Raw genomic sequence first — 15,289 nt, 5'->3', positions numbered from 1 at the left:
AAATAATTTGTATAATACTTTCAACACGAAATCATTTTTACACATCTTGTTGTTAAACATTTACTGATAACTATGTCAGTAAAGCTGTGTTGAATGAATGGACAGATCCATTTTTATTTCTCAACATGTTGTTAATATAGGTGATTGTTGTACAATGTTCTGTAAATAATTGTGTAGAAACTTGTTTAAAATAAAATTTAATAGAAATTCAGTTAAGTACCAAACCACACATTACATTAGCAGTATTCCTTCTGTATATCAATGTTTCATTAAATTTCCAAAACACATTTTTGAGACTATTTATTACTAGAAATTCACCTTGATCGATCAGTCCTTCAGCCGTCGTCTCATTTGCACCGATCACAACACGTCTTCCATTCTTCTCGTATCATGGCCTTCCTTCTCCATGTGTGGCCATGTCTTTTCATGATAACATCTTCCCATCTCTTTGGAGTTTGGCCGAGTGCAGCTGCAGTCCATCGATTGTCAGTGAGCCTCACTATATGCCAGGCCTATCGCATTCTACTATGCATGCTCTCAACAACAATGCCCAGCACTCCACTCTGCTGTCTGATCTCTTCATTGGGGACTTTGTTGTGGATTGAAATTCCCAGAATTCTTCTTTCCATCACCCTCTCCAGACAGTTCCTGCTCCTCTGTCAGCACCCATGTTTCGCTACCGTGCAACATTGCAGTACAGTAATTCCTCGCTTAACATTGTAGTTACATTCCTGAAAAATATGACTTGAAGTGAAACGTTGTTAAGCAAATCCAATTTCCCCAGAAGAATTAATATAAATGGGTGGGGTTAGGTTCCAGGGAATTTTTTTTCACCAGACAAGAAACTAGATAGATAGATACACACACACACACACACACACACACACACACACACACACACACACACACACACACACACCCAAATCCTCATCCCCAGCCAGAGCCCTCAGCCCCCAACACCCTAATTCTCATCCCCAGCCAGAACCCTCATCCCCCCGCACCCTAATCCTCAGCCCCAGCCCTCATCCCCCCGCACCCTAATCCTCAGCCCCAGCCCTGAGCCCCCTCCTGCATCATGAATCCCTCATCCTCAGCCCCACAGCCCTCACCCCTGCACTCCCTCCTATCCCCAAACTCCCTCCCAGAGGGTGCACCCCCTCCCCCTTCCCACACACCTCTTCCCACCCCCAAACTCCCTCCCAGAGCCTGCATCCCTCACCCCTTCCTACGCCCCCACCCCCAGCCTGCACCCAAACTCCATCCCAAAGCCTGCACCCTGCACCCCTTCTGTACCCTAATCCCCAGCCCTGGATCTGCACCCCACACCTCCCCCCAAACCTCCTCCCAAAGCCTTAGGCAGGTGGGAGGCAGAGTTTGGGGGGGCAGAGTTGGGCGGCGGGTTCTGGGCACCACCAAAATTTCTACAAACTTGCCACCCATGCTCTCAGCTTATGCTGATGGAGGATATGTCTGTTGTCTCAGAAGTTGTTCTGGATTCAGCTGAAACCCAGAAAGATGCTCAGGAAGATGTTTCTCTAGAGCAACCCCTAGCTGAAAAGGGAAAGGACAACATTTCTGGGGGAAATGAATTGTTGCCTAAAATTGCTCCTGAAGGACTAAAACCTCATGTAGCTTTTGCAAGCAGTTTGCTGCAACTGAAGGGTGTGGAAGTGAGTTGACTGAGTTAGCTCAGAATGAATCATTGCCTGTAGCAAGCAAGAGTGTAGGTGCTGAGAAATTTGGTTCAGTTTCTAGCCACGGCCACCCAGAGTGGGGGCAAGTGGGGCAATTTGCCCCAGGCCCCGGGCCCTGCAGGGGCCCCGCGAGCTGCTCTGGGTTTTCAGCAGTGGGCCCTTTACTCGCTCCGGGTCTTTGGCAGCGGGTCCTTCAGTGACACGGGAGCCTCGGAGCGAGTGAAGGACCTGCTGCTGAAGTGCTGCCAAAGCCTCGGAGCGCCAGCCGGTGAGTACGAGCGCCACAAGCGGCGGGGGCCAAAAAAAAAAAGAAAAAGAAAAAAGCCGCGATCGGCTGTACTTAGGCTGCTCTACTGCCACCACTTCATTCTTCGTCCGCATTTGGCGGCAGGTCCTTCCCTCCGAGAGAGACCCGCTGCTGAATTGCCGCCGAAGACCCGGCCCTGCCCCAGGCTCCCTGAATCCTCTGGGCGGCCCTGTTTTCTAGCTGTCACAGTTCCTCAACTGTGTATAAATCCACTGACTTTGTTTGAGAAAGATCCAGGGTGGAAGCCATCCCTATTAAAACCCACACCGCCTCTGTCACTGCTAAGCAGTTCTTTACATGCACCTGGGATGGCCGCTGCTCTTTGGTGAATCGGGCCAGCCCCACTGTGTGTCAGGTAGAAATCCTGAATGAAAAATATGGGAAGCCCTGGCGAAAATGGTTTCATTCTTCACAGCTCAAAGTATGGAAGGATAAACCACCTGACCCTGTCTTCTCCATCCTGTTGGCCACCCATCTTGGCCAGCAAGAAGGAACGGCTTTGGGCCATTGGAAAATAAGCATCAAGTGGGCTGGTCAGTGCCTACCCCGATGTTAAGACAGGAAAAGGCCAGAAAAATCCTTGACTTATTATGCCCACCCTCACGTAGGTCACCGCTTCATGATCACTCTGTAATATTGATCCCAGATTCTCCCAATATATACGGGGGGAGCGTGGGAAGTTTTTCTCTCTTCTCTGCCCCCTCACAGGGCCCATCCATGAGCCATGACATCCCACTGGTGTGCCAGCACCCTGCTGTTCATAAGTGTCTGGAGTCTGATGCTGTCCAGGCTCTATGCTGTACCTGTGACCCCTCTGAGCCTCTGGAGGTGCTTGCCAGCTGGAGCCCAGGAAGCTAAATTGCTGTACCACATGCATGGATTCTGTGGGAATGGGAGCAACCCCCTGGCCCTGCAGCGTCACTATCAGTTCAAAGGAGACAAACACACTCAGTGACAGCCTCCTGGGTGGTGAAAGGTGCAGGGTAGCCCTGGTTTCCTCTGCTGTTTGGGGAACAACCATGCTCCTACGTGTCATCATTGTCATTGGAACTCAGACACCTCCGTTACCTGGAGAGGAACTGCAGCTGTCTCTGATCACACCAGCAGGCAAGAATATCACATGGTTCCTCGTAAACTGCTGAACTGGACTTTAGCTGCACATGACTTGATTCAGCAAGGTCCCCCAGACTGGACAGTTCCATTAAAGGACACACATTGTGACAAGCTCATGCCAGCAATTTGGTGTAAATTCTATAGGCACATTGCCATTTCAGAGAGATTTCATGAGCCTGGTTTGTACAGAGTGGATTTGGGCCAACAACAAAAAACAGCTTTAAATTCCAACCCTCTGATCACAAACTGTGCTTCCTTCTGACATTTAAGAGCCCTAGTTTCAGGACCCCAGGTGTTAAAATTGGATCAACAAGAACATTTGGTTCTTCCACCTCAGACTTCTCTGAAGGAGGGTCAAATCCACTTAAAGGGCATGAATAGCTCTCACATTGCACCTGCATGTGCTCTCCTGATTGAAACTAGCCATAAGGATTGGGATGAATGGGTAACCTGGGAATATTCTCACTCTTCCTTCAATGTTATCCACGCAGAAGGGTCTGTTATTGTCTATGTTGGCAAAGCAGGTATGTGTGTAAGGACAAGATGTAATATTGTGTTGATTAATGGGCACTGGGTCCAACCCATGGGGCCTTATGCTAATCGCTGTTTCTATAATATAACCATCATTGTTGGTTGTGATATTACATTTACTGTGCCTATATGGACTGTACAACAGTTAAATGCCTATCCTGAGCTCTACAAGGAGGTTTCTCCCATTTCACTGGGAATGGGTCTCACTGCCATTAAGGTAAAAACACAGGCCATCACTCTTGGTGGGAGACTTTGCTTGGGTGGAGCCCCAGTGCAACAGGTCTTTTAAATCTCATGCTTCACCCCATTTGGTGATCACTGGTTTCCAAATTATACTAGCAATTGGTCTGATTCTGCTGGTTTGTTGGATACAACGACTGATGCAGTGGCTGCAATGGATGGAAGATCAGACCCGGTACCACGGCGTTAAGGATGCGATGGGGATACTCACTCAGTGCAAGTACCCCATCAACGGGGGGACTTGATACCAGCCAGTTCTGTGTTTTGGGGAACCAGGGCACAGTATCTAGCCTGTCTGACTCATGAAAGACACCCCCCTCCAGTCTCTGTTTGAGCCAAAACCAATCAGAGAAAAGGCTTGCAGAGAACAATGAAGGGCATTGGGAGACACACCTAGACCCCTCCTAACAAGGGTGACAAGATTAAGACATCTCTATTTGCATACAGAATGAAGAACAGAGACAACTCCTCTAGCCTCATCTGCATGAAAGATGGGACAGGGATTAGCATAACGAATGAGGAACAGAGAACCTCACTAAACTTTGAGACCAGAAAAACAGGGACACAGTGCATCATGGGAATCTCTGCTCCAGGTGCTAATGAACCTACGCCTGCACACACTCAGCTTAGCAATTCTCAGACCAATTCTAGTAATAAATCTTCAATTGATATCCCAAAATACTGAAGGAGCCTAGTTGCATTGTGAGCTCCCTGGAAGAAAACACTACCCATAGCCAAGAGTGATCAGTTCCTATTGTCTAGCTTAAAAAAACAACCCTTGAGTCATCAGTTTACCCACAAAGAAATCTAGTGTTCTCCCTTGAACTACTGTATTTTCTCTACAAAACCCCCTACCTGTGCCCAAGTCAGTGTTCTGATGTATAGACCCAAACTTTGCATCAGTTCCACTTGGACACCATCTCCTGACTGATCATGTTGAGGGCTCTGCCAGTCTCCAGCACTCAGGACCCAGAGCTACCACCATCACCTGGGAACCCCGACCAGTTCAAGCCTCATGGAGTGGGTGAGATTTCTCTCTCTCTCTCTGTTTTCTTTTCTACCACAGGTATTAACCTTTAAAATGTAACTGTTATATTTATTTAGCCCTCCTTGTGCAGTTATCACTATTATTCAATAAATTACTTTTATGGTTCAGCTGGTTGCTTCTCTCTCTCTCTGAATTTTACTCTTTTGTGTTTTCAGCTTCCCCCATTAATTCTGCAGCAACGCTTCCTTTACCTAAGCTAAAGATCCCTGTAGCGCCCAAAAATACTGTGGGCTTTGCTCATTAAGTGGGTTACTACCAGTACAATTGTAACGTGAAAGTGGGATAGGGACGTGTTAAACTTGGGGCACATAAGGGGGAGGGGCAGCTGAAAGTGCTGCTCAACCCAGCCCATTGAGTACAGAGACACATGAGGGGATCAGCTGGAGGGTGCTGATTGACCCGGTCCACTCAGACTTAGGGGGTGGGGTGTGTGTGTGTGTGTTCATCTAATTCTAGGGCTGGAGGAACCCAGCCCTGGGGAACCTAGGTCCTGCAGGGTAGCTCCATTGGGAGGGGCCTTGCAGAAGGGAAAAGTAGAGCTCCATATGAACACACAAATGACATAAGCAGCATATTAACAGATTTACAGCACCCTCCTTCCCCACCCAGAAGAGTGACCCTAATAAATGGGCATAGCCCAAAGTAACGGGCACATCTGGTAACATGACCATCTTGGATAATAGCCATTGATGGACCCATCCTCCATGACCTTATCTCATTCTTTTTTGAACGCCTTTTATAGTTTTGGACTTCAACACCCCTTGCCAATGAGTTCCATAAAGTGACTGTTCACTGTGTGAAGAAGCATTTCCTTACATTTGTTTTAAACCAGCTGCCTATTAATTTCATTATGTGACCCCTGGTTCTTGTGTTACATGAAGGAAGCAATAACTCTTCCTTATTCACTTTCTCCACTTATCATGATTTCTCAACATTTGCCATGACAACTACATCCCACCTAGTAATTTAGTTCATACATGCCCAACAGTACACATATCTAGCTCTCAACTGAATTAAATGCATTTACCAAACCTCATCCTATGCTGCGTTTTGAAGCGCCACTATTCAAAGGGAACACTGGGCTGCCCTGTTGTGTACACCACTGCAGCAGTTAATGCTAACTATACATCGCACTGTTCACAAGAATTTACTAGTCCTGTAAGGATTTTTCTTGAGAAGGCGAAGAAATGCTTTAACGCCGTCCATCTTGCTGATTTTTCTGCTTCGCTCTATTGTCTGCTGCTGATATTGATTGCACGCACCTGTGTCACATGTACATTGGACTATAATTCCACATAGTCCTACAATCCTTAGAAGACGATCTGAGAGGGAAGTAGAACCTGTACTAAACTGGATTTTCTTTGAATTAGGAATTACAAATGTGCTCATTTTACAAATGAAAACTTGTCAGAACAAGGTAAATGTGCCCTGTCCTGAAGAAAAACTTCTTATTGCCTCTCGGTGTAGATTACAGCCCTTCTTGGCACCATCTCTATAGATTTGCCTCTGTGACTGGTTTTGCCTGCCTGCTTCGTGTTCCCGTTCATTAGGACTTAGGCCAACTTGACCCTTGTAATGGCTTTAATTCCCTTCACTACTATGAAGGAAAACATGGCCTACCTAGCAACAGCCTTATTAAGCAAGATCTGCTGAGGCTTTCAATCCTCTGTGGAGAGTTCAGTTGTTCAAAACAAGTTTTTAAATTTTCTGGTGATGCTGATGAGTATTTGGTTGTCTTCTATAAAATGTGGATTATATTATAATCTCAACCATGATAGTACTGAAATTGATTTTATAAACCCTAGGTAAATTCCTGGATTTGCAGCATAATGGAACTGGTAAGACTGCGGTTCCAAAGATGGTACAGTTCTATATAAAACTTTTCAATGTATAATGTGCTCAGAAACTGAACAGCATTTTGAAAAGCTAGCGTGGTAACTTTAAAACAATTCAGTGTCCTCAAATGTGTTTGCATTGTTTTGTCTTCTTTGCATGCCTGACAAGCTGTCAGATCTTTATGCGAATGCTTCTGAGATTGATCTGTGCACTGCAAAGCCCACAGCCCTCAGTGTTCTGGGCCCACCCCACTCACTGGATCCTTTGAGTCTGCAGCTTCAGCTCTGAAGGGTTAAAATCCACGTGCTGTTTGCATAACAACTTGGTACACCTCTACCCCGATATAATACGACCCGATATAACAGGAATTCGGTTAGCACGTGGTGAAGCAGCGCTCTGGGGGGGCGGGGCTGCACGCTCCGGCGGATCAAAGCAAGTTGGATAGAACGCGGTTTCACCTCTAACGCGGTGAGATTTTTTGACTCCCGAGGACAGCATTATATCGGGGTAGAGGTGTATATGGATTGCGTCCGCTTTTAGAGGCCCAAAGTCCAGAGTCTGGTCAAGAGGCCAGAGGCCTAGCAAATAGTGATCAGCTACGAGAAAGCAGAATAAACAAAAGATAACCTTGGCCCTAGGTCATTAATTTGTTATTAATGCAGATTTCCATGGAAGGATATGACTAATACTTTAATGGCAGAATATGGCCCCAACATTCTCATTAGCCATCCTTAGACCCGACAGGTACGTCTTAATGTCTCCAAAGAAACTTAGAGACAGACTATTTTAAAAAAAGACCTGCTGAATGAATAAAATGAGGTTTAAAATTAACTTTGTAAACCAAATACAGTAGAACTTGCTTATATTGAACTCAGCTGTAATGAAACTTCATGTAAGTTTTGCCATTGACGTCAAAAGGATCTAGGGTCTGACCTTTTTCCAAAGTCTCAAATTGCCTCTATGCATTTTAGTGAATTTGCACTCCTGCTACACAGAAGCTACTCTATGTTTATAGGGCCAGATGGCATACCCCCCAACACACAGCCTGAATCCTATACCATAACGCATTTAAGCATATGTGGAGCTCTAAGTGTGTGAATAGTCCCATCAAAGTCAAGGAATTTGTAAGGAAAAACATGGCACTTCAAGTGCAAATCCTCTTCCAAGTTGCAAAAAGGCAAAAAAACCCACTTCACAACCACTACTTCAGTACCAGAGCTGCACTCCTGTTCACTGGCAGGAAGATGGTGCATAGATATGACTGCAGGTAGGAAAAGATGCCCAGCTTCTTGTCCTGCCTTGCTCTGCCAAGCATCCCGCCTCTCCTGTGTGGTTAGGTCTGGGATGCTGTGTTTCTGACAGGGGTCCCCAAATTGTCTTGCACGGGGAGGGCAGTAGAATTTTCCCCCATAGTGAAATCCCACTGTGGTAATCCTTTGGGAACAGAAATTATCACCAAATGACCAAATAAGTATTAAAACTGCACTGCAAGCCTGTTATCAGGCTGAGCAGAGACAGAAAGAGAGGAGAAGTTGCCACAAGTGAGCCATGAGAGGACTAAGGGGGAGTCACTAACTCCAGACTTCATGCAACTGCTTTTCATTAAGGGTGAAGGACTAGCCTTTCAGACAGGAAGTGCCCCTGCACTTGAAGGGGAATAAAGGAAGTGCCCCCCCAAGAGATGGGGCTATTTTGGCAGTCAGGCCTTTTCCTGTTACACTGAAACAACTCTGTCGATGGTGATGTATTTTTGTGAAACAACCAAATTTCTCCATAGGTATGTTCTTGTCATATCTATATTTAGATTGGCTAAAGCTCTTTGTAGTAGGAATATGTTTGTTTGTTTATCATGTAACTTTGACTCCTTCACCTGCACTCTTCCCAACCATCCATCTCTGCTGAACCTACTTTTAGCATATCCCACCTTTTGAGCAGCTTTCAGCAGACACTGTATATGATTGATTTTGCCATTCTGCCAGTAATATGTCCCCTCACTCTCTCTGTAATTAACATGTAATAGACAAGTTTTGACAACACTTTCCTGTACTGTTTTACTTCCCTGTGTTGCACACTTTAGAACTTCTGAGTTTGTGCAGATTCTCCTTTTAGATTCTCCTGTTGTAACCCCTCCTATTATTTAATCCTGTCCATGCTGGGTGGTGGTATGTTTTGTCAGAAGTGAGCTGCATTCGAGTGTGTTTGTTCAGTAAAGTTCAGAACTGCTACAATCCTGACACTTCAAACTGTTCAAATGTCAGCTTCAATTCTGAGGGAAAAATGATCACACACAATATTCAAACAGTGTGCGGTGCAGGTTACAACAAATGCATAGGAGGTCATGACTCTACAGAATAGATGCAGGAGCTCTAGAAGGCCTCAAGAAAAGGAGTTCCTCTACACAACAATTTTTGTTGTACCCCACCAACGGAAACGTTGTTCTTTCTGGATTTTAAAAAGCCTCTCATAAAAATGACACATCTGGTAGCATTAGCGCTGAGTGCAGAGAAAGCGGGTGCCACGGCACAGCTAGACTCCTTTCTAAGAAAGCAATAAACGTCAGTCAAGAATGTTACCAGCGATTGCCTCAGGTGGAAAGTGATAGCTAAAAAGTGTATGCAGTTGACAGATTGATATTAATTTCCTAGAGACTGCTTCTCAGGTATCAGATTTGTGGGTACAATACAGTCATTCCTGGAGTGGAGTTTCTTGGGTAATCAAAATAGGTTCTATCTGTTTCACAAAACGTATTGATTTAGGGCCTGATCCAAACCCACTGAAGTCATTGGAAGGTTCCCACCGATTTCAAATTATGGGCAGTGGATCTGGCCCCATTTGAGCACTTTGTAAGGACTCAGGAAAAAGAATCCCATTCAAAATAGTTAGATAACTAAAGAAAGGCATGTGGTACTATTTTCCATATTATTCCTTACTGTCTCAGCACTGTGTGGAAGAAAGTGTTCATGCTCTTTATCCCACAGGGATTGGAAGGAATCCTATGAAATGATTATTTGCCACATGAGAAGAACAGAAAGCATTTGTACAGGCTTAGGGGAGTGGGGAAAAGATGGTGCTGTTTTATGTATGAAATGTTCCACGCGCTAAAGGAAGAGAGCTGGGTCATGTAAATAAGCAGTGACCCCCCAGGCTCTCTGGATTCTCTACTAAAAGGGGACCTGACCCTGCAAACCCTTGCTTTCCTCAGTAGTATTAGAGCCCAATCCTGCAATTGTTTAAGCTAATGGGTCAGTTTACGCAGGTGACAAGTCTGAGTAAAATACTTGCATGAATGAAGTTACTTCCCTGTTTTGTATTGTTTCAGGATTGGGCTCTTAAGGCAAGGAAACGGTACTGTGTGATTTAAGCACAACTTGCAACTGGATTTTTTAGGATTTGGCCCAATGTCTCTTATTACTCAACAACTGTTTTGCTAGGCCGCAGTGGTGGCCAGTGAGCTGCAAAGCTCAGACTGAAACAGCAGATGAGATTTACAGTTATACACTGAGTCTTGTAGAGACACAAATGCCCTAGAGAAGACTGGCTTGATGGATACTGCTGCAATCAGAGTTCTGAGGAACTCAGCAATGTATCCAGTTGTCCAATTGTATGATGTCACTTTAATAGGGAGAGGCATTAAAATAAGTCAGTTCAGGGACAGTGTTTCTGATTCAAGGAGGATTATGGCCTATGAACTATGGGAGGAATGCCGTACTTCTGCAGTTTTAAGGAGACAGCCTTTGGCTTCAAATGTTTGTGACCCAAACCAATTTATTATTCCTGCTTCTTGAATATTTGTATTTGTTCTTTTTTTTGTTTTTTTGGCCAGGGGAGGAAGGGTGGCAGATGGATGGTACTGTAGCCATACATTTTACCCTGCAGGGCATCCACCAATTAACCACTTGTGAAAGGGACCCAAGGGTAATGTCACAGGTGACAGATAACCAGGAGACCTCAGATCAGTCTGTGACAAACATAACAATAATCTCATGCGTCTCAAGGGCTAAAAGCTCAGTGGAAGCGGAGTCTCTCCTTTATAGTGCCGATTTAAAGGGGAAGCAAGCTGAAGCTTGTTCATGGTATGGGAGAGGTACCAAGCGGTGACTCTCTGATCCCAGGTGATAAACTCCTCCCAGCAAAGTACCGACTCGGAGGCTACAACGCAGAGCTGCGGAGGAGGAAGAAATAGACGGGGTCCCCGGGACGTGGGAGCTCACTACACTCAAACTTTCCCAAGCCTGGCCTGAGGGCTCTCTGCTCGCTACAGTGATATTTTGTCCCCTTCAAAAGTTCCCTTGGGGAAGCTGTGGGAGGAAGATCCCCTAGGGGCCGTGGCGAAGACCAGGAGCAGGTCTTGTGTCTCGGTGGTGGGGGTGGCTGTTGGCTTTTCCTCCACCCCATTGCGCTCCCCCGGAGGCTCCCAAGTCAGCGCCCACCAGTTTGGGATTTATCTTTCCTAGGCGGACCTCTTCCCTTAACCTCCTTCTCCCCGCTTCATCCCTGCAGCATCTGCCTCAGCCTGGTCCTTGCACGGCTGAGCGAAGGGGCCGGGTAGAAATGCCGAGCAGCTCACCGAGATAAGGATGCAGCTGCCCCAGCGCTGGAGCAGGATGGAGGGAGGGGGAGACGCGCCCAGCAGCTGGGGTACACCGGGGGAAAGAGAATGAGGAGAGGAGCGGGTGCCCACACACACAGAGAGAGGCGGAGAGCAAGGACACACACACACACAGTTGCACCCAGAGTCAGGCACCCCATGCCCAGTGCCTGAGACAAAGTGACAGAGCAGGGGGCACAGACACCGCGTGAGAAGCAGGCACCGGGGCTGAGATGCACATGAGAGAAAGACAGAGGGGCCGAGAGAAGACAGGCCCCCGCCCACACTGACCGAGAGCGGGACGCGGATATACACACACACACACACACACACAGACCAAAAGAGACAGGCACACTGAGATTGTGACTGAGACCCCAGGGACTGGCAGCCACACTCCGAAAGAGGCTGATACACACACCTGGCGCCTGAGCGAATCACACACACAGCGTGATAACAGACACCCAGTGATCCCACACATGGCGATCTCACGGGGTTACACACACACGGTGATCTCTCACACACACAGACAGCGATCTCACACAGGATGATTACACACAGATGGTGATCTCTCTCTCACACACACACAGTGATCTCACACAGATAAGGTGATCTTACACACGCAGCCAGGGTCATGATCACACACAAGAGACAGGCTGATCGCACACACAGCGATCACACACACACAGCGATCACACACACACAGAGCGATCTCTCTCTTACAGGGTGATCACACACACACACGATCGTACACACCTCTCCAGGGACAGGGAGAACGCCAGGCTCCGCTCCGCGCGGAATCTGAGCGGAGCAGCAGCAAACCCATCCTGGGTCTGGGCCTTTCTTCTCTCTCTTTTTCCATTTAGTCAAACAACACCTCCCCAAGCCCTGAAAAAATGCCTGCCTGTGAAGCGAGGAGAGGGCGCCGGGTCTGTAAATAAGAAGTGAGTACTGGCACAATGGCGTGTGTGTCTGAATGCTGCATGCTCCCTTGCTTTCCCAATGCCTCCTCGCAGGAGGGACCCAGGGCTGCTCAGTCCCCCTCTTTGCCCCCTTCTTTCCTGCGCCTCTGTCCCGGATTTTGCAGGCTCGGTTAAACACCCGCCTGGCTTTTGTTTCTATCACTTCTCCTTTGTCTAAGGTGGGTGTAGCTCCCCCTGTCCGGGAGGGTGAGGCTGGGCTCCGGGCTCCCACCCGGACCATTTCTCCAGCCAAACCCCGCTCTGCAAGGATGCCTTTTGCAAGCGCTTTAAACCCAGCGCATCTTTGCGAGCTGGCTGCTGGGGAGAGGGGTAGAGGAAAGGGGCCAGGGCTCGTTCTGGCTGGAGCATCCACTGGGTGGATCAGTTTAGCGTGCCTCGCAGCCATCCTGTTCTCCTTTGCTAGCTGCATTCAGTGGGCTGCAGGGGGAGTGTAGCAGGACAACTGGGGGGGCAGGTCTGCCCTTCTTCATGGTGCTAGGATGCGTTTGTGTCTGTCTGCAAGTGTCGAAGCCAGGCAGAAAGAGGAGCAGTTTCCTAGTCTACAGCATGAGGCTTGGTGTAGCTTGAGGTGCCCCCAGTTTTGGGTTTGGAGACAGAAGGTTGTGATAATAGGAAAAATTCCGACTGGCAAGGGGAGCACTGACTGAAAGGAAAATGTGATGCCCCCCACCCCCCAATCACAAATCATGTCAACCCGAGGAGAGAGTGCAGCTGGAAGGAGCAGTTATTAAATCAGGTGTCCTTTCCAAACTTAGCCACACACACCAATTTTTATCCAGGGGCACATCACTAGCCTCATACGGTGTTCCATGCCCACTACACTCGAAGGGTATTTGCATGTTGGTCTGGTGCTCCCGGTCAGTTAGAACCATATTCTAGTTTTCTAGTAGCTGAACAGTAACTACATCACAGCTGTGCACTGAGACACGAGCCGAGCTTTTTCATTTGGGGGCTGCCTTTTCATCCTGTAACCCACGCCCCCGAGGTTCAGGTCCAGTATGTCAATCTCCTAGGTCTGCCTTTCTTCTGACCTGTATTGCACGATTCTGTTCGAATGTGAGCTCCTCTAACCCTGTAGGTTAACCTCCAGTGGGTACTCCAGAGAAGATCCTATCCCTGTGGAAAATGACATTGCCTCCTTCCTCTGGGGCATGCCCAGCTTCCAGAGACCTGGGCGAGAGACTTTTGAATCTACATTTAGAAGTAGGCCTTCCTCACAACAGTTGAAAGTGGTGTTGAAGCCATTCAAAATACATTAGTAATTTTACATATTGTATTGTTGTTGCAATCTTCCCTCAGGAGACCTTGAAGTGCACTTGATGTGGATTATTCTTATATAAATTACTATTGTAGTTATTTGTAATCACATGCCTTATGGGGCTACTTGATAACACACGCAGGTGATCATTACTGTCCCAGCGGGTTTCTTGTAGCAGTAAAAAATCAAATATCCTATAACAAAATGATTTGACTTTTCCAACACGCATGCGCATGTGTTCCTGGTATTTCCTAAAAGGGTTTAGCCAACACTTTCAAACTGTTAGGATTAAGAATTAATCATTTTTATAGTTACCTGTGTGGGGAATTTGAAAGTGAACTGCAAATATTCTGAGTGTCTGAATGAAGAGTTGAGGGTATGTAAGACTTAAGGAAAAAGTCCTCTTTTCCTGATACTTTTTAAATGCTGAACTAAAATGTAGTCTGAGAAGCATATTAGCAATGCCTAAGATTGTTCAAGATGTGAGGACGCTCTACAGAAAAATACCTTTTTATACTGATTCAAAGGAACACAAGAAAATAGGGAAAACATTGCATGTTAGAACTACACTTGCAGAGTATTTATAGTGGAGATATATCTATAGTAAACAATGCAAGTGTGTGTATGCATGTGTGTACATATAAATAGCATGTTATTAGTCCTAGCAGTAACTGAAACCAGTCATTCTGTAGTAATATAACATGGTGTACAAGTGAAATGCATTTATAACACAACTATCTATGAACTCTATTTTGAATTAGTAGGATCTCTGTAACCTTCTCGCAAGAAGGATGTACAGCTTAAATATACCTCCATCCAACGCTGTGGAAGTTAACATTCTTTTTCTGTTTTATTAGTGGCGGCACCTGACTTGCTGGATCCCAAATCTGCCACTCAGAACGCCAAACCACGACTATCATTGTCTACAAAACCCACAGTGCTCTTGTCACGAGAGGAATGTGATTCGGCTATTAATGTTATGAAATGGAAGATGGTCTCAATGATTTTTCTGGTGGTTGTTGTATATTTAATAATTGGAGCTACTGTCTTCAAACCCTGGAGCAGCCACATGAAACTTCCCAAAGAGCCACCATTGTGATTCAGAAGCAGACGTTTGTATCTGAGGGTTCCTGTGTGAATGCATCGGAGCTCGATGAAGTAATTCAGGTCATTCATGCAAAAAAGTAACTTGTTCCTATGTTTTAGAAGAATGAATTCTTCTATAGCAATAGTTCTGTAATAATTGGGACACCACTATATTAGCATTTGAACTACAAATGTAGCAAGATGGCTAACTTAAGACAGAAAGGTTGGCAATAGCATTTGTAAACGAGGCTTGTGAAAGTAGAATGAATTATATTGTAAAAATAAGAATGGATTAAAGAAATGTTGTATTTACCTTTAAGCAGAAATAAGAAATGTTGAAATACAGGTGCCAGGAAAAGAAACATTAGGCATAAACAATGGTGCTAATGGCGAAACATTAACAGAAGATGGGTAATAGTTAGTAAGGAAATAATATGCATGCCTAGCCCAGGTAAACTTATCTGATTCTGCTTCCTTTGTTACCTTGTTAAGTTCTCACCCTTTTATCTGTATAAATAAGATAGTTTGTGTCTTGCATGGTGCTCACATTATCTGGGTGTTATTAGCAGAGCGCTGTGCTAATAAAACAGAGTGGTCTGACAAACTGT

The 15,289-nt window shown here is 46.1% G+C and overlaps 1 protein-coding gene across 3 annotated transcripts in view; it reads left to right on the top strand.

Annotated features, from left to right (window-relative positions):
• The window catches only part of LOC120401236 (centromere protein F-like), a 136,894-nt gene extending 124,633 nt beyond the window's left edge, over positions 1–12,261 (top strand). For all 3 annotated transcript variants that reach the window (XM_039530942.1, XM_039530939.1, XM_039530940.1), the window contains exon 10: positions 12,221–12,261. In XM_039530942.1, the coding sequence (XP_039386876.1) occupies positions 12,221–12,246 (26 nt within the window). In that variant the 3' untranslated portion in view covers positions 12,247–12,261. The remainder of the gene's footprint in view (positions 1–12,220) is intronic.
• Positions 12,262–15,289: the final 3,028 nt, after the last annotated feature.

The sequence above is a fragment of the Mauremys reevesii genome, linkage group 3, assembly GCF_016161935.1.
Source record: "Mauremys reevesii isolate NIE-2019 linkage group 3, ASM1616193v1, whole genome shotgun sequence".
Lineage (NCBI taxonomy): Eukaryota > Metazoa > Chordata > Testudines > Geoemydidae > Mauremys > Mauremys reevesii.
Note: the sequence above shows the minus strand (reverse complement) of the source record. Positions and strands in the feature narration are given on the sequence as shown.